Source organism: Lepidochelys kempii, chromosome 6 (genome assembly GCF_965140265.1).
Source record: "Lepidochelys kempii isolate rLepKem1 chromosome 6, rLepKem1.hap2, whole genome shotgun sequence".
Lineage (NCBI taxonomy): Eukaryota > Metazoa > Chordata > Testudines > Cheloniidae > Lepidochelys > Lepidochelys kempii.
The window spans coordinates 87,777,107-87,797,020 of NC_133261.1; the positions used below are offsets into that span (position 1 = coordinate 87,777,107).

Genomic DNA, 19,914 nt, shown 5'->3' on the forward strand with positions numbered 1-19,914 from the left:
AGGTTTCAGAGCAAACTTAGATTTCACTTTTTAAATTGGATTAAAATGTGAAACCGCACTATTAGATGAAAAGGTTTTGAGTTCTGGTTTATATTTTTCTCTCACAGAATATTAAAGCAAACTATGGAATGGAGTTATAACATTCAACAAGAGACAATTAAAGAACTTTTTAACAAAGGTGACTTTTTTGACTTGCCCCACTCTCCAGATCAAATTATACCACACACTTTATAAAACATGCAGTATATTTTGGGAAATAAAAACTATTTCTTTAAATCTACAGTACACAGCTAGCCTTAAAATTTGAGTCTCCTCAAATCTGCATGAAGATTAGAAGGGCTAGCAGGCGAGCTTGTCTCTCCTTGCCCAATCTGAGTGTCAGTAGCTTCTCCCTTTGTATCTTGCTAAGAATGATCCAACTGGTGAACCTGCCTTGGATCTCACAGCCCACACAGATGGTAACAAACAGTTGAGCACAAATGATGCAATCAAGGCCAACCCTGATTCAAGGTGTCAATAAACAGCTGCAGAGAAAGAAATTTCAAATTTGAAAGACATCTGAAATTCTTACCTTTTTGTTTGAGACCTACTTCAATAGTCACAAAATTTTCAAAGAACACATAATATATATGTGAAAAGTGTAGGTCAAAAAACTGTTTAAGATCATTGGACTCTGCATTCTCTGAAACATAAACAAAAGGTTATTTTTCTCTCTCATTTATCTAGCCTTATGCTTCAACAAGTTATATCAATGTTTAATAATAATACCGGAAGGTGTTTAGGATGACTAATATATTCAATACAGAAGTCAAAGCACATTTACAATTCCAGCTAATGAAATTCAAGTCGGTGGGATCGGATTGCTTAGTATAGATTTATGGCTAAGCAAGACAAACAATGACCATTCTTTCTTAAATTTGTTTTGCATGCAAGACATCAAAGGTGTCACACCAATTCTATCTTAAGCATTCCTTGAGTTCAGGACACTTTAGTACAGTGGTCCCCAAAGAAGTGCCCGCGGGCGGCATGGCGCCTGCCGGAGCATTTTTGTGCACCTGCAGGACACTGTGCTGCCTAAATGCCGCCGCCGAAGAACCACCCGCCGAGAAGTGTTGCTGTTTCTCGGCTGCAGCGCTTCTCGCCGCTACAGCTTCTCGGTGGCATTTCGGCAGAGGGGTGTCCGGCGCCCACCACAGCCTTCTGGGAATAGCAATATGCTATTGCCACAGAAAGGTTGGGGCCCACTGCTCTAGTACCTAGAAACCCACCAAGTACTTCCACCCCTACCCCCACCAAAAAAGAAAAATTAAATTAAATACTTTACACAACTAACCAAAACGTGGACACATACTTCACAATTAACATCATTAAATTATATGGGCCAAATGCGTCAGTATACAAACTTCACTATATTGTTATACATTCGTTCCACCTTAAATAAAGGCCTTTTTAATTATCAGTCTGACCATAATCTCCTAATGACAGTCCTCCTCACACCATTGTTCTTCTGATCCTTTTGTTTAAAACCAATGACTTCACAACTACCTGCATTCATGATAAGCTATAAGTGACAAAGTGTAAATGACAGATGTCAAATGCTTGTGCTTCAAAGCAGCACCCTGGAATCCCCATATTCACCATGGTCAAAGAATTATTATATATTTTGTGCAGAGTACGCCTTCTAAGGTATCATTTTAAAAGTCTTGATCTGTTGAACATTAATATCCTGTTGGATTGTATGTGCTATCATTGTAGGGAAATTATGAAGTTTTGCTATGTGTGTGTTACTAAAATATGTTGTGAGGTTGGGAACAACCACAACCAGCCTTTTAGGTGCAACAATGGAGGAGCCAGACGTGCTGATGGCCCGTTATAGGAATCCACATTCCCAAGGACTATCCCAAGAACTGTATACAATTGAAACTTCTCAGAGATAGCACAAACAATGGAGACATAACCAAGGATCTTACCAGCAAGCTGATGAAGTGGGTTATATCCCACGAAAGCTTATGCCCAAAAAATTTGTTAGTCCCTAAGGTGCCACAAGGATTCCTCGTTGTTTTTATAAAAGAGAAGTGACATCATCACTTGTCCTCATTCCCCACACAACTCAACACCTGAAAACATGTCTGGAGAACAAAGATAGAACTGCGAAGGTGGTCCCAGGCTGAAGGAGAGTTCCAGCCTGTGTATAGAAGATTTGTAACCTGCACGTATTACCTATCAGGGTGAGACACTGCTTGATTCAAATCCTGTCCAGTTTATAGAACTCACATTGTGAATTTACTTTTATTTCTTACATAACCAACTTTTATCTGTAGGCTTACTACTTATAATCACTGAAAATCTTTCTGTAATTAATAAACCTGTTTTATTTTTTTACCTAGAACAGTGTTTTGGTTGAAGTGCTTGGGAAATCTGCAGGACAGTAGAGCCTTGGGGTCCTAGGCTGGGGGAATTGGATGGAACCTATTATTGGTTCATGAGTGGCTGGCAAAAGCATTCATGTAACTCATTTGGGTATGTTCCTGTCTGTGTAAGTGCAGTACCTGCTGCAGAATCACAGTGCGAGAGGGAGCCCAGGTTGGTAAGACAGAGTACTCAGCGGTACCCAGCTCCAGGTTGCATCCCGGGGAATCCGTCACAACAGTAATGAGTAACAACTAATTAAAGAAGATGGCTCTAAGTACAGCAAGTTACCAGTTGTTTTTTCTGCCGCCTAAGTCTGCAATATTGCCATCTCTCACAATGTCATTCCAAGTATTGCCATTTATTTTTAAAGGATTCTCATGAACATCTGATTTCTTCAATCTTTTTCAACATCAAAACTTCAACTGTACAAAGTTTTGCTCTTACCCAAAGTGACTATCTCCGATCATCAACAATGGGGCTAACACCAGATTGCTCTCAGTGAAGATTGTGGCCCTTTAATCATCACGTGAGGAGCAGGAATGGCACGGGTAATTTTTACCAGGTTAAATCATGGTTTTAATCACACTAGAAAAAGCTAGGTAGTCTGAGTTTAAAGCATTTTCTATATTAAAATGATTTTGTTAATGCACAACACAACACTTTTAGCTGCATATTCAAATTTTGGTTACATAAGCAGTACATAAGTAGATTAATTTGGGGTTGTACAAATAGACTACAGTGGGCTTAATACTAATGTGTAATTGTAATACTGAACACTAGAATGTCTACACATTTTGGTTTGGTATTTTCTCAATGAAGTTATACATATGGCTCATATTTCAGTTTTCAATATTTATAAACTGAAAAGTCAAAAACATTGTATTACATAAAAAGAACAGGAGTATTTGAGGCACCTTACAGACTAACAAATTTATTTGAGCATAAGATTTCGTGGGCTACAGCCCACTTCAGTAAGATTATTATATCTACACACACACACACCATGAAAAGGTGGAAGTAGCCATACCAACTGTAAGAGGCTAATTAAGAGGAGCTATCATCAGCAGGAGAAAAAAAAAAAAAGCTTTTGTAGTAAAAAGAAAAGGAGTACTTGTAGTGATAATCAAGATGGCCCATTTAGACAGTCGACAAGCAGGTGTGAGGATACTTAACATGGGGAAATATATTCAATATGTGTAATGACCCAGCCACTCCCAGTCTCTATTCAAACCCAAGTTAACGGTATCTAGTTTGCATATTAATTCAAGCTCAGCAGTTTCTCCTTGTGAAGCTTTTCTGCTGCAAAATTGCCACCTTTAAGTCTAAAGAGAAAAGGAGTACTTGTGGCACCTTAGAGACTAACCAATTTATTTGAGCATAAGCTTTCGTGAGCTACAGCTCACTTCATCGGATGCATACTGTGGAAAGTGTAGAAGATCTTTTTATACACACAAAGCATGAAAAAATACATCCCCCCACCCCACTCTCCTGCTGGTAATAGCTTATCTAAAGTGACCACTCTCCTTACAATGTGCATGATAATCAAGGTGGGCCATTTCCAGCACAAATCCAGGGTTTAACAAGAACATTGGGGGGGGGGGGGCGGGGGGAGGAAAAAACAAGGGGAAATAGGCTTGAATAGAGACTGGGAGTGGCTAAGTCATTATGCAAGGTAACCTAAGTTAATTGTATCCAATTTGCAAATGAATTCCAATTCAACACTTTCTCGCTGGAGTCTAGATTTGAAGTTTTTTTGTTGTAATATTGCAACTTTCATGTCTTTAATCGCGTGACCAGAGAGATTGAAGTGTTCTCCGACTGGTTTATGAATGTTATAATTCTTGATATCTGATGTGTCCATTTATTCTTTTACGTAGAGACTGTCCAGTTTGACCAATGTACATGGCAGAGGGGCATTGCTGGCACATGATGGCATATATCACATTGGTAGATGTGCTGGTGAACGAGCCTTTGATGGCATGGCTAATGTGATTAGGTCCTATGATGGTGTCACTTGAATAAATATGTGGACATAGTTGGCATCAGTCTTTGTTGTAAGGACAGGTTCCTGGGTTAGTGTTTTTGTTGTGTGGTTGCTGGAGAGCATGCGCTTCAGGTTTGGGGCTGTCTGTAAACAAGGACTGCTCTGTCTCCCAAGATCTGTGAGAATGAGGGATCATTTTTCAGGATCAGCTGTAGATCTTTGATGATGCGCTGGAGAGGTTTTAGTTGGGGGCTGAAGGTGATGGCTAGTGGTGTTCTGTTATTATCTTTGTTGGGCCTGTCCTGTAGTAGGTGACTTCTGGGTACTCTTCTGGCTCTGTCAATCTGTTTCTTCACTTCAGCAGGTGGGTATTATAGTTTTAAGAATGCTTGATAGATATCTTGTAGGTGTTTGTCTCTTGTCTGAGGGGTTGGAGCAAATGCGGTTGATCAAGTCACCTCTCAATCTTCTTTTTGATAAACAAAGTCTCTCATGGGAAGGAATTTTTTTCCTGCCCTCAAATCATTTTTGTGGCTTCTCTGCACCCTCTTCAGTTTTTCAGTATTCTTTTTCAAATGTGCAACACCACAGCTGGATGCAATATTACGCTATCAGTCTCATCGAGTTGTATAGAAAGGTAAAATTACCTCCTTCCTCTTCCATTTATACATCCAAAGACCACATCAGCCCTTTTTTCCCCCACTGCATCGCACTGGGAGCTCATGTTGAATTGCTTGTCTACTATGATCTCTAATCCTTTTCAGAGTCACTGCTTTCCAGAATACAGTCCACCATTCTGTCGGTATGACCTGCATTCTTTGTTCCTAGAATGTATAACCTAGCTTCCTCATGTTGTGCCACCATCAGCATGTCTCAACCCTACACAGAGATGTTGACCACCTTTGGAGTAAAGAGGCAGTTCAGTCTCATGGAAGCTCAATCGTTTTCTTCGCCAAGATGGCATAACAAAGTTGAAAGTTGTGGTGGGGATTTCTGTGACATGAGCACCCGTTCATTACGAACTGCACCAAGACCACCAGCTTATTTTATGTAGGCTGAACAGCTACTGGATATTAATTGCCAGATGTGACTTTCTACAAGACTTTAATAATGGATTTCCACCACCATATTTTTTGAAGTTTTAAAGGGGTAAAGATGCGATGGGTGAGGAAAGTTGAGTAGGGTGACAGTGAGTAAGAAAAGGTTATGTAGCAGTGGGAAATGAGAGGAATCCTTCAATGGTCATTTCCAGACACTTTAGTGTTTGGATTTTTAAAAAGGTAGTTTGTGTAATCTTGGTTGTGGATGTTATTGGGATTATAATGAAACACACCTTCAATCTTAACTAACAAAGTTAGTTTACAAATAGATCTCTGTATCTTTGATCTGCAGCTACATACTTCCAACACAACCCAATTTATTCCTTGTTTTCTTGGTAACTTATGCTCTAATGGAAATAAAACTCTCAGAAATAAATCTGGCACCATGTAATTCAGTCAGAAAAGTTTGTCCCGGGGGGCAGGGGAGAGGAAGGAAGGGGATAATGTACAGTACTTCTATATTTAGAGGCTAGAAGGCCAAAGCTTGAACTGTATAAAAATAGCTCTACCATAGTAAAGTTCACTTTCCCATCATCATTAAAAAATTCTGAGTGTATATTAGGAAAATACAGTTCACTTAACACCTTGCTATAGCATAAAACATAAGAATGAAGTACTTAAGCAGATAATTAACTCTGGAAATACATTTTCAAATTGCTGAATCTCAAATTTCAGAATACTGCTTCAATATTCTACTTTAAACAAATACCTTGTAACAGAAAAATTGGTTTAGAACCTGTAATATCTAGTCACTAGTATGCCTTGTGTATGGTATATGCAACTTTTCCTTAACACTTTTCCCCCATTTCTCCAACCTAGTCTTTATGTTCTTCTAGATTTATTAGAAAGAAGATTTTAAAATTAGTTTGTCTTTGTTTAAATAAAAACGTTAAATAGCTGAGCATTTTCCAAGTTCATTTTATGACAAAATGAGTGTCTTATTTTTGTTAACCTGACAGAAAGAAGCAAGGAGAAATACAATGAAAGTAACAACTATAATTTTATTTTTTTTCTTAAACCATTAAAGAAATCCACAATTGGTATGCAAATACTATTGGATAGTCATTACTTTAAAAAAAAAAAAGGACTAAAAAAACCCTTTGAATTACAAAGGTTTAGTGTATTTTAAAAAAAAGTAGAGCCTGAAATACACTGAATTACACACACACTAAAAAAAAAAAAAAAAGATACACGTACTTCACAAGCCCTATTAGAGAGGTGCCAAAGGAAGACAGCCACTACCCACCATTGGCGACTGTTCACTGGTAAAGCAACTTTACATGGCCACATGAATGGGTACCAAATGCCCGAAATCTACTTACCTACTTAATATTTTTATAGTGGCCAGAGACAAGTAAATATAAGATGGCCATTTTTAAGTTTACTTCAAACTGTTAGGGGGAGAGAATTTTCTTGTGCATTTCATGCATTTCTAAAGTTGATACTTCCATCCTCAAATATATATAAAACCCATAATAGGCAGATTGAAAGATCCAGCTGCATCATCCAGCACAGTTAATACAGTTTAGCTTACTGAACCTCCCACCTCTCATTTGTATTTATATGCAAGTTGGATTTAGCAAAACAGTCAGACATTATAAAGAGGGATCTTTCTGTGTTTTAAAGATTTATTATTTGTATTTCATTTAGCTTTTTAATGCCTTATTTTTAGGGTTTTTAGACTGACAGTCCTGAACATCTAAGATCTCTACTGATTCACAGAATCACTACTGCAGACTCAGTGGCAGTGCAAGCTTCTCTCATACACCCCTGCTGAACAGGAATGTGGCTCACTGGTGGAGATTATCTACTGTTGCAAGAGGATCGTTCACACACTCTGTCTCCTACACTATAAGCAAAATAGCAATTTGATAACAGCTTTGTGGGTTATGGACACTTTGTCTTTAGAAACTGCACTGATATTACCAAGCCCTTACAGTCACACCACCAATCATGAAATGGCAACAACTTCTGATCACTATGATGGACACAGGTTCCATTCAAGTCAGTGACCTATTTATCTACAGTACTTATATGGCCTCCATTACCACAGTATCAGAGTATCTCTCAAGCTTTAAATGCATTTATCCTCAACAACCTTATAAGATATGGATGTCCTATTATCCCCATTTTACAGATGGGAAATTGAGGCACACCGACATTAAAACCAAGACTTTAAAAAGTGACTAATGATGATTTTGGATACCTACATTTTCAGGAACCTAACTTCACACACTTTAAAAGGGCTTGATTTTCAGAGGGTTGGTGCACAATGTTTTCAGAAAAAAATTACCCCCTATGGTGGGCACCCAAAAAACAGGTGCCCAAAATCTGTGGTCTTTTTCAAAAGTCTTGTTAAGCCAGTTCCCCACAGGATATCTGGCAAAGGAAAGACCTGAATTCAGACATTTAGGATTTGCAACTACCCATTGACCACTGGATCATCTTTCTTCTCAACCAATATGCAAGAAATTTTGTATCCACAATACCAATCCTGCTAAGAAAAACATCTTAACACTACAAATGTCACAAAATACAATTTGTTACGCAGAATATCAATTTAAGTTTATAAATCAAAAGTGAGATAAATCACAACTTGTTGCTTCAAACACCTTAACACAGTGACCCTGAAACAGATGTGCAGCATAGAGTGAAGGAAAATTATTTTTGCTGTGTACCTAATCCTGTAAAAGGGAGTCACGTGGGCAGCTCCTTATACCCATGAAGCATCCCAATAAATGAAAGTCTGCACAGGCTTAAAGAGTCCACCCATCCATGCACACCTGTTTGTAGGATCAGGAACTTGGGGAGCTTTTTTTTTTTTTTTAAAATAAAGTTAAACTGTTTTAGTATAATTTGTTTTTATTCATTTTACCCAATTTCTATGTATTATAGAGTGCAATCACAGATTTTTATACCACATTGATAAGTTAAATTACATATAATTTTAAGTTTCAGAGTAACAGCCGTGTTAGCCTGTATTCACAAAAAGAAAAGGAGTACTTGTGGCACCTTAGCGACTAACCAATTTATTTCAGCATGAGCTTTCGTGAGCTACAGCTCACTTCGCTATGTCACCAGAAACCATCAAGGGAAGTTCACCTATGTTACTTAGAATTATTAGTTTCCATGTTAAATGCATTTTGCTTTCTTGACTAGATTATCTACTAAGTAATAGTAGTAATTTAATTTTATTTTAAAATAAAATAATAGTCTCTGCATAGGACAGAGGATCTCTCTGCATAGGACAGAGGATCAATGGTGAACAATAAAACTCACTTAACAAAACTTGAAATTTAAAAAAAGAAAAAGACCAAATATCTCCTCTACAATCACGGTATATATTCAAGGTAAGGTAGAAACAATCAATGTAGGACTAGAGTTTACACTACAAAGAGTTATCGCTACTAAATGCTATACATGTAATGCTGTAAGATATTATAAGCTTACATATCAAACCATAGTTTCTTTTACATATGATTTTGACTGTTTATTGTTGAAAACTATTTAGTTCTTTATTTAAAGATAACGAAAAATTATGGGTGAACACAGAGTATGTGGCAACACTAACATCAAAAAAAATTCTCACTTTAAGGCAGGTTATACCATCTTAACAAAGATACCCAAAGATACTGCTATATAACTAGAAAACTTACAGAGGGCTAGATTTATATTGAGACTTTATACTATAAGGACTTCAAATGCAATTTTTGTAATGATCTGTGCAACCAATAAGAAAACATTTCAGTGTCCAAAATTCCTCTACGCATCTGATCAAGAAGGTAAATGGTACCAAAATATATATATATTATTCCAGACTTCAAGTCCAGTAATCTGCTTGCTGCCTTTCAGTAGGTTACAGTAAACTGCACAGAGCACCAATATTTATAGTGACAGTTCTCTTTGAATTAAATAAAGGAACTAATCATTTGGAGAAGTTCATTAGAAAATTCTCAGAACTTAATGTTCTGATAAAAGTTAACAAAAAACGTTAAAATAAGACTACAAAACATTTGATAAGCCATATTGCTTAAATTACTATACTCCAAATACAACAGGGGGAAGGTAGCATTGTTATTCAGTAAGGAGTTTCCCAGCTCACTTGATGCTTGACTGTTAACATGGTAGAAGGGTTTTTTAAATCCCATTTAACTCCAACATTTAACTAAATGTTGGGAGAAGGGTGGCTTTGTTAAAGATACAACACCTGTGTCCCTTTAATTAGGGTGTGAAAACATACAATACACATCCTCAGAGACTTCAACGGACTTTGGATCAGGCCCAAAAGTGTATACCACTCAGTGCATACTATAAATAAGTCTGTATCCTATATGGTACATCAGGCCTAAATTACACAGCATGAGCCCAAGATCTATGCAAAAGTCCTTCCAATATAAAATGATCCATTTTGGTTTCTTTATGTTAATCTTTTTTAATGCTGCCGCAGATTATTTGAGTGCAACCAGACTTCCGTATGGAAAATTCATTACTGCTTTATAGGAGTTGCCAGGGGAAAGCAGCTGGAGGTTTTGACATTTGGGATGTTCAGCCTTCAACATTCCAAAAATTAATGAACAAGCACATTTGCTGGATGTTTTTGCTAAACTGAACAGCAGTAAAATAGTGAACATTGACATTTACATTGTCATCAGGTTTAAATTTTGACATTCCATTGAGATGAAATAGAGTACCCGAAAGCTGTCAAACCTAAGTTGTTTCAGGTTACCAGCAAACTCAGGAGGAATCAACACTTCTTTACATTTATTCAATTTTTAAGGTTCTCTTTGTAACCATACAAACTGGAGTCTTAAAACTTATTTTAATGAGAACTTTGGCTCAGGGGGTGGGGTTAAATTACATTACCTTTACATTAGCAGCTATTAAGTTGGTCTTAGTTTTAAATATTAGATGCAAAATATTCAGCAAAAAACAAAAACTATTCTTTCCCCATTACATTTTTACTGTGGAATAAAACTATCAGGACCAGAAAATAAAATCTTAATTTAATCAGAATTTTGTGTATTCTTAAAGGACCTAGTTTACAGCAATGTACATTTATTTAACTTATTCCATAAAGCAAACAGAACTCACAGAAATTTGAGGGAGTATTTACTTTTTAGCACATTTACACAGCCTAACTTAAAAAAAATATTTCTTATGCCTTCTGCTTCAGCAAGTGGAAGCATCAGTTCAGGTACTGACGGCATGGCAGCACAGCAAGTCTACATCGTTAAAGTTCACTTTCATGAAAGGGTTAATGATCTACCTCAGAACTAAATTTGCTCATGAAAGCTTATGCTCAAATAAATTGGTTAGTCTCTAAGGTGCCACGAGTACTCCTTTTCTTTTTAATTAAATTAGTGTAACCTGAAAATTTTCCCCAACCCCTTGTTCTAAAAAAAGCTTTCATGTATTATTTGTGTTACCACAGAAAATAGGGGCCCCAGCCAGTACAGTATTTAAAGGACCCCTAGAGTTTGTTTTTTCTTAGCACTACGTTATAGTATCATGTAACTTTTTCTGCAGTTGATTCACTATAACTATTCATCGTTTGTGTATGTGTGCACACACACACACACTTCACTAAAAGCATCTTTTGATTAAGAATGCTGTGACTAGTCATGGCAATTTTTATCAATTATCATGGGGGGGGGCGGGAAGTCATGGAAATACTGCAGAGAAGTGATAGCTTCGCTGTTAAGGTTGCAGCCAACTACTATCATAACACCCAATTTTAGCATCTGTAGAGTTTTCCACACCAACATTAGTCTGGAAAATTGCCTTATTTATTCTGAAGGCAAGACCCACCTCAATAAGGAGCATGAAGCACACCTCTGCCCCTCCCGTTAAAGCAGTCTCAGTTGCTGCCCCTGGATTGAACAACTAGCAGCCTTCCCCAACAGATGGAACTCATCTCCAAAGACATGGCCCATTAGCAATCAAGTCACTTCACACAGGCCATGAGAGATAACACTAGGAGGTATTTACATAGGAATAACTTCCTTTCTCCTACACAGGGAGAAAGCAAAAACAAGGAGGAGTCCTTGTGGCACCTTAGAGACTAACAAATTTATCTGGGCATAAGCGTCCGTGGCCTAAAACTCACTTCATCAGACGCATGGAGTGAAAAATACAGTAAGCAGTATAGATATATTACAGCACATGAAACGATGGGAGTTGCCTTACCAAGTGCGGGGGTCAGTGCTAACAAGGCCAATTCAATTAAGGTGGAAGTAGCCTATTCTCAACAGTTGACAAGAAGCAGTAAATATCAAGACAGGGAAAATTATTTTTGTAGTGCTAATGAGGCCAATGCAATGTCCCTGCTTCAGGTTGCTGTGTTAAAGCATGTGGAGTTGGATGTCCTCTAAAAACCCAAGGTTTCAGAGCAGCAGCCATGTTAGTCTGTATCCACAAAAAGAAAAGGAGTACTTGTGGCACCTTAGAGACGAACAAATTTAATTGAGCATAAGCTTTCGTGAGCTACAGCTCACTTCTTACTATATGTTCCATTCTATGCATTTGATGAAGATATATATAAACCCCAGGTGGCTCACATTAAATAAAACTATGTGACTGCCTTTAACAGCATACATCAGGTAGCCACAGATAAGCACCCTAGCTCAGTAAAATCATGCTGAAATATAGCGATACCATTAAGAAATCATATGCCACACACAGAAGTTCCTGATGACTACAGAAAAAATTTCCACAGGAACATAGGAACTGCCATACTGGATCAAGCTAGTGGTCTATCTAGTCCAGAATCCTGTTTCCAACCATGGCCAGTACCAGCTGCTTCAGAGACAGAAAACACTGCAGTAGGCAATTATGGGAAAACTTGACCAAGGGAAAGTTGCAACCTAACCCCCTGCCAAGAGACCGATATGCCCCAACACTTAAGGATTTCTATCCCTTCCTACTTTAAATATATATTTACTATTGTAATTCTGGATATTATTGTTATCCACAGAAATGTTTAAAATTCTTTTTAGGATGCTGCCAAGGTCGTGGCCTCCATACAAAATCTTGTCACAATGATATCCATATCTTGATTGTGTGAAAAATATTTCCTTTTATCAGTTTTGAATTTGCCACTTTTCAATTTCAATGCATTTCCCCTGGTTCTTGTAGAATGAGAAAAAGTGAACAGACATTTTTACTTTCCCTGTGTCATTTATTATTTTGTGTATTTATAGGCCCTCTCTGAAGTCAGTCTCAATCCTTTTAATTTCTCTTCATAGCAGAGGTTTTCCAGATTGGAATCACTTTCATCTCCCATCTTTGAACCTTTTCTACCTTCTGTTATAGTCTTTTTGTGATGGGGGTTAGTAGAACTGAACACTGTATTCAATGTGATGGCATATCATTGTTTATATGGCATATTTTCCTATTAGTCTTCATCCTGTTCTTTATGCATCATTACACTGTTTGCATTTTTGACTGCTACTGCACAGTGAGCAGAAGTCTCAATTGAGCTGTCCACAACGATGCCATGGTAGTTCTCAAGATGATGCAGTTACTTTAGAACAAACAGAGCTGTAAAACTAATTCAAATGATTCCTTCCAATGTCTATTACTTTGCGTTTGTCAACAATAAATTTCATCTGTCATTTTGTGGTCCATTCATCTAGTTTGGTTAGGTCTTCCAAAGTTCGTCTCTTCTGGTTTTGACCAACATAAACAATATTGTGTCATCTATGTGTTTTGACACCTCATTGCTTGCCTCCTCCGCTTTTAAATATATTTAAACACTGGTCCTAATACAGAACCTTGTAGCACCCAACTGTTAATCCTTTATGATGATGAAAGCTGACAATTCCTATTCTTTGTTTTCTATTTCTGATCCATGCCAGCACTCTGCCTCTCCTACCAGGACTACTGAACTTCACTATTTTAGTAGCCTCCTATGAGGGACTTTGTCAGAGGCCTTTTAAAAAACCTAAACAAGTTAGGTCAGCCGATTCTCCTTTTTCCATTATTTTATTAACACATGCAAAGAGTTCTAATAAAGCAGTGACTGTCCAGGGCTTGGATCTGTGGTCACACAATCACCTACTGGACCAAACTTTAAGTGTACAGCAGACATTCAGATTCCAAGTAGGTTACCTTAAGTGTACTTTGCAACTCCATTAAGGGGTTTTAAGTTTATGAAGGGAGGTAAACTCTTATCTTCTCTGATGGATGTGAAATGGCTAGAGGATTCTCCTTTTGCTACAACTTGCTGATATGCAGGGGTTGGGAAAGAAGTGATCTGACAGGTACAAAAGTCAGTCTTCACATAGAGCGGAAGCAAAATAGAGTAGAGATTGGGAAAAGCTTTCCCCAGAGACTACGCTGGAGCGGTTGGGTTGGCTCCCCTGGAGCACATGGCAGAGTGCCCGCTATTACAATGTGGTGGAGTAGTCACAGAAGATGGTAAACAGGAAGACACAATACTTCACTGCTCAGACTAGGAGACAGCTCCTGGTGTACCAAATAAATGCAGACAGTTATCCTTATCTATTGCTACCAGACATCTATCTGATACTGGCACCAATATTTATAAATTTGGTCGTGCAGACCAATCATGAAAGGAAGATGGGAGAAGAGGCAGGGGTCTTGTAAACAAGCAGCAGATTTGCTTGCACTGTGTGTTTGCACCATGTTTTTAAGGAGTGAAGGAAAGGAGTAATCCTTATAGAACAGAAGGTTACAGACAGACCATCAGCAATCCATTTTGTTTATTGTCAAGTGTGTATGTGGGAGGTGCCAATAGGAGCATACGGAATAAGTCCTGTCATTTTTCCAATTCACGGATATGTAGGAGAGCACATCCACAAGGCGGCACAATTTTGTAGCCAGATCATGGCAAAAAAGGAAACGATGCGAGACAGATTCACGCCCAGCAATCTGCCTTTGTCTACATAGTCATGCACTGGACTGTACTCTAAGGCTATGTCTACACTGGCAATTGAGCAACAAATTTTTTGTCTTTTAGAGGTGTTTAAAAAAAAACCCAAAAGACAAAAAAGTCTTGCCAATGACAAGCGCCAGTGTGAACAGCATTTTGTCAGCAGGAGCGCTCTCCTGCCAACAACGCAAACGCCACTTCTCGGGGGTGGAAGTTTTTGGCGACAGGAGAGTCAATAAACCGCAGCTACACTGCATGACTTTTAGTGGCATGGCTGGTAGTGACACAGCCATGTCAGTAAAAGTTGTGCAGTGTAGACATAGCCTAAGACTGTGGCAGAGGGAACAGGCAGGTGCTGTGTTTCTAAGGATGCGGTGTGGGGAGGAAAAGTCATAGGAAAACATGCTCCAGTAGATTTAATCTGTTTTAAAGTCATTGCAAAAACCTCAGAGTAACTAAGGACAATTAGCTTGACACTGTGATGATGTTCCTAACAGAGCTGCAGCCCTTGTTTCTTATCAACCACATCTGACTTCCAAAGGAGTGGAAGTAAATACTGGAAGTTCAAACCAAACAATACACAGACTAAAGGTAACCAAATAATATAAATTCAGAATTGCATTTTGTTCCTTTGTGAGGCTGGTTCCTATTGCAGACCTCTTCAAATGCTGGAGAAGATGAGGTTACTTGTCTTCTGCCTCTTTTGCATAAAAGTAGAGGGCAGAATGTGCAAATGCATAACCTCCTGGGCAGTATACTAGTCCCAGTTACTAGACTGAAGATTTGTATTGGGAGATATCAGAAATGCCAGTTAATAGAGCTTTCTGGCTCATAAAGTGCCGGATAACACAGCTTTTACTGTATTTATACACAACGCAAGCCACAACTGGTCCAATATAAACAGGTAAGAACTGTTCAATGATTTCAAGGATGGGGAGATAGCTGTTCCAGCCCATCCCAGCAGTAAGAGAAGTTAATTACAAGGATGTAGTATCCTCTTTTGAGACAGCGTAATTATAATTGCTGTAAACGGTAAGGCTACCACATGTTACTTGCATTGGCATTTAGTGGAACAAGTACCAATAGCAATAACTGATTTTCTTAGCAGTTTGGAACTGTAAGCAGAGAAACTTATATACCCCCAAATAAGAACAGCTGGGAGCATTGATTCCTACCCAAAAACTAAGAAATGCAGTTGCACCAAGGTCACTCTTCTTGACCCAGCTCTAATCACATGTACAGAAAGTGACCGACACTACAATTGCACCTAGTGTATTTCAGGGCAGAAAAAACAGGACACAGAATTACTTGCAGTGAAAGCAATCACTTTTTCTCTTCTCTAAGTATCCTTGAACAAACTTGGATTTTTACAAATGTATTTGTTATTTCAACCTACTGACCTTTAACAAAATTATCACCATGGCTACTGTGTCATGTATTCATTACCTATCATTCACTATTTGTACTAAGCTACTGCTTAGTGCCGATTCCACTCCTTGACTGAAGGACTCCCAAATCCAAGGGCGCTTTCAGGATGGTCACATGAACACGTCCAACATGAATACATATATGAATACATTTTAACAAGTATTTGTGATGCTGTTACTGTGAAAATTCTTACGAACAAAATTTGCTAATACAAGCATTAGTGAAAAATGGATATGGGGTTACAAATGCCATTAAAGCTCATTAGCAATTTTTATTCAACAAAGATATCAAACAATTTTGTAGTATTTATACAGATCTAGCATATATTTCTTTCACAGGACAAATTAAACACATGAACGTCTCCCTTTTTATCACAACTTCCAAAAAACTCAGCATTACTGGAGTCTTTCATATTACACAGGCTTCGTGGGGGGTAAAAAGAGGTGGCATGAACTTGATTAACCCTTCACTCCACCTCAAAAATTGCCTCAGCAAATGGCAGAGCCATGGTCAAGGACCAAAGGAATCAGATCTCAGGCACTCCTGCAAAGCCCTTTTCCAAACAGATGTTCCATGACCTGAGCTACTTAGGAACACTCAATGTTAATGTCATTTACACTTAATCAACACCGTGTAAACTATCATGCCAACAAAGAGGTTTGGTTGAGGCTCTGGGCCTGCCCTCCTATTTTTGGGTGCGGATCCACCCACCCCTCACAGGCAACACCGCCCATCCTCCCCCTTCTCTCTCCCCCTCACTCATGCAGCGGGGCAGACACAAGCCTCTAAGTTTTGTCTCTCTCTAAACCAGGAACCTGGGCCAAGAAGCCCTGCCGCCAGCCGAGGGAGGAAGCACCCAGCCAGGACTCACCAGGAGGAGCCCACAAGCCTGGGTCCCCGAGCACAGAGCACACTGTAACACACCCCAGACTGGAGTGACCCCACCTCTCTGCCCCACCGGGGCCAGGCCCCCTCTCGCTCCCCACGCCCCCCGGGCCGGGGCACCGTCCCCGCTTGGGCCCCCTCTCGCTCCCACCCTGGGCCTCACCGATGAGGACGCGCAGGTGCTTAAGGCGGGTTAGCGGGTCCTTGCGGGTGTCCAGCACCTTCTGCATGGATTTCCGCACATCCCCGTGCGGCTTCTTGGAGAACATGCCGCCGGACACCCCCGGCCCGGCAGTCGGGGGCCTCTCCGCTCAAGAGGCGGACAGCGGCCTCCGGATGCGCCCGCACCAGGCCCCCTACATAGCAAACAACGGCAGCACCACCGCCTCCTCCGGGTGCGATGCGGCGGGGGAGGGGGAGTGTCGCGGAGTCAGTGCCCCAGAAGAGGGCGGAGGCAGGGCCCGGGCTCCTCGCACAGCTCTAGTACTCTCGTCGTTTCACGACAGCCGTCAGGCACACCCCTGTGTTCCCGTGGCAACCGCGCCGTTACGTCACAGCGGGTCTGAAACGCAAGTCGAGGCGCAACGTTCAATTCTGCCTTAGGGGTCAGCGCCCAGCGTGGTGGCAAAGGGGTGGGACTTGGGGAGGCGCATGGGGAGGATAGTGCACAGGACTGGTCTGGGTCAGTAGCTGACGCAGAAGCTGTGGGCTGGTTGGGGTGAGAGCAGGCATTGGCGTCAATGGAGAGTGACCCCAGCCCTGGGATAACCCTCACCAAGAGAGTCAGGAAATAAAGTTTCAGTTTCTTGCTAACACTTCTCTGTGTCACACCCTTCTTATGATCAGTAACAAAATCAGTTTTTTTGATACTACACCTACCAGGCAGGAGCAGGAAGGGAAGACATTTGATATAAGGACTCAGTGCTGGGTCTCCTTCAGGGCACCAAAATGACAATAGCCAGAGAAGGAAAATATCAATATTCCAAATATTTAAAAAGTCCCCAAAAGTTAAGGTTGCCAGTATAGCCAACACCTGGCATTCAAAAATCATGTCACCTGCCAACATCAAGTCTGACTTAAAAGTAATGAGTTGTAACCCTTTCCCCCATTTTTTGTCTTTTCATTTGACTTTTGGTGCATTTAGTGTTTGTGTTTTCAAGCATTTCTCTGCAACCGTGAGTAAAGCTGTGATTTTGACACAGAGGTCATGATGTTCATGGTAATATGAATTTGAATAAAGTCTGTGAGAAGTCTGTCCTGCACTCACTCTGCAGTGGCAGTTGCTGTCCTGCATGTCTGGTTTCAGCTCACCGCTCTAGATGTTGTGACCTCGCACGGGCCTATCTGTCCTCCATAGATGGAGGCAAAAGGGACAGACACATCAAACCTGAGTGCGATCTTGTGTGCTGGGTTGCAATGCCCAGAGAGCAGGGAACTAGACAGAGCATCGCAGTACATGTATCTCTGCTGTGGTGTGAGTGCAGGGTGGACTCTCATAGCCACTTTTGTGACTTACAGGCTTTTTTCCACACCTCTGCCATGAAATTTACTACAAATGTATGTGCCAAAATCATGACCTTAAGTATGAATGCTAAAAGGTTACTTTTTTTAAAATGAAAGCTGAGATTCTCAGGAGATAATGTGATCCCAGCAGCTGGAGCTTTATGAAATATACCAACTGTTGCAAGATTCATGGTAAAATTGCGAGAATTGGCAACATTATGTTGCTGGTATAATAAAAGAACACATATTTCATTACAACACAATAACTTTAACTCTGAAGGTTGATTCTTTAAGATTAAATATATATTACTTTATACTTAATTAGAATAATTTATCCAATCAGCTGACAGTGCAAGATTTATGATATCCTTAACAATTAATTTCTTTATTTTTAAGTGCTTGGTTTTCTAAATTGTGTGACAAGTAAATACACTTTGTAATTCCATAACCTTAATTTTTTTAAATATGTTTGTTTTGAGAATTTGCCAGGCCTTATCTTTCTTTTATTTTTAGGTAACTAAAATGAAGGCATAGTTTTAGAAATTTTAAATAAATAGAATGGGACTGTAACAGGGAGGTTTGGAGAGCCAAGCAGCCTAGTGGTTAGAGCACTCAACTTCCAGCCCCTTGTTTGGTCAAGGTGCCCCAGGCTTTAAGGCTGAGGGGGAGGTAGGAGAACCCAGGCCCTCCCACTCCACCAGGTCCCAGCCCAGGGCCTCCTGTAAGTCAACTCTTGGGTAGGGGGCCTCCCAGCAGGGAGTCTACATACACTGCACTTAGCTACTTCCTATCTCCATTCCTTCAGCCCCTATAGTCCAAGTTGCAGTAGTGACTTATCTCTAATATTATTCCCTCATAGCCATTGGGTGGCATCCTGTTGTGGTCCCAGGTTCCTCTGGGCAGGGCAGCCGTGTGTTTGGCGGGGTCAGAACTCTACATGGTCCCTGTGCTTTAGTCACACAGTTCTGTCTTAGGCAGGGTGCTCCTAAGCCTCTTCCTCTGGCCAGGGAGATGGTGCTTGTCATAGGTGCCGGCTTCCTCCTTGCCCTGGGGGTGCTCAACCCCAGCTCTGCCCAAGGCCTTGCCCCCACTCTGCCCCTTCCCCGAAGGCCCCACCACCTGCCCCGAGCGCGCCCTGTCCATGCTACCCCCTCTTCACCAGTCAGCCCCAAAGTGAGCCAGGTTTCCCTCTTTTCTCTCCACTCCTGGCCTGGCATTGGCTCCTGGTATAACAGGACAGGGCTAACTGGCCCGAAAGGCTCTCTTTAACCCCTTCCGTGCTGTGAGCGGTTTCTCTGATTCATCACAGGGACATATCAACAAATTATTAGAGTAAAGGAGAGAGTGATGCTGGCCAAGCTAATAATGACTCCTGCAGAGCCATGCTTCATTCAAAGCAAAACTGGCAAGATATGCCTGTTCATTATGTAGCTAAAGCTGTGATCTTACAAACATGTTAGCACATGGGGTGGGATTTACGAAGGGACATAGGTGTTGCAATACTGAGTGTCACAACATTAGCAAATCACAGGAACAAGACTGCAATCCACAAAGCTGTTAGACACCTAGGCTCCCTATACGATGAATGGGGAGAGATAGGCACGTCAGAACAGGATCCACAAAGCCAGCACACTAGGCCCAGAGCTGCCTAAATTAGCCAATGGGAGATGCTGACTACAAGGGTTTATGCTAAGCTCTACTTCTCTCTT

General features: G+C 40.3%; 1 protein-coding gene across 16 annotated transcripts in view; it reads right to left on the minus strand.

Moving 5' to 3' along the window:
• Window positions 1–17,223, minus strand: part of RALGAPA1 (Ral GTPase activating protein catalytic subunit alpha 1) — a 231,449-nt gene extending 214,226 nt beyond the window's left edge. For 7 of the 16 annotated variants that reach the window (XR_012159487.1, XM_073349040.1, XM_073349044.1 and 4 more), the window contains exons 1-2: window positions 16,866–17,222; window positions 572–682 (exon numbers count right to left, since the gene is read on the minus strand). Coding sequence is in view for 14 of the 16 variants with exons in the window: in XM_073349040.1 (XP_073205141.1) it covers window positions 572–682; window positions 16,866–16,971 (217 nt within the window). In the remaining 2 variants the exon portion in view is untranslated. Of the gene's footprint in view, window positions 1–571; window positions 683–16,865 lie in introns of those variants that run through there. The other 9 variants (XM_073349047.1, XM_073349045.1, XM_073349038.1 and 6 more) reach the window with 3 other exon arrangements.
• Between the last annotated feature and the right edge of the window lie 2,691 nt (window positions 17,224–19,914).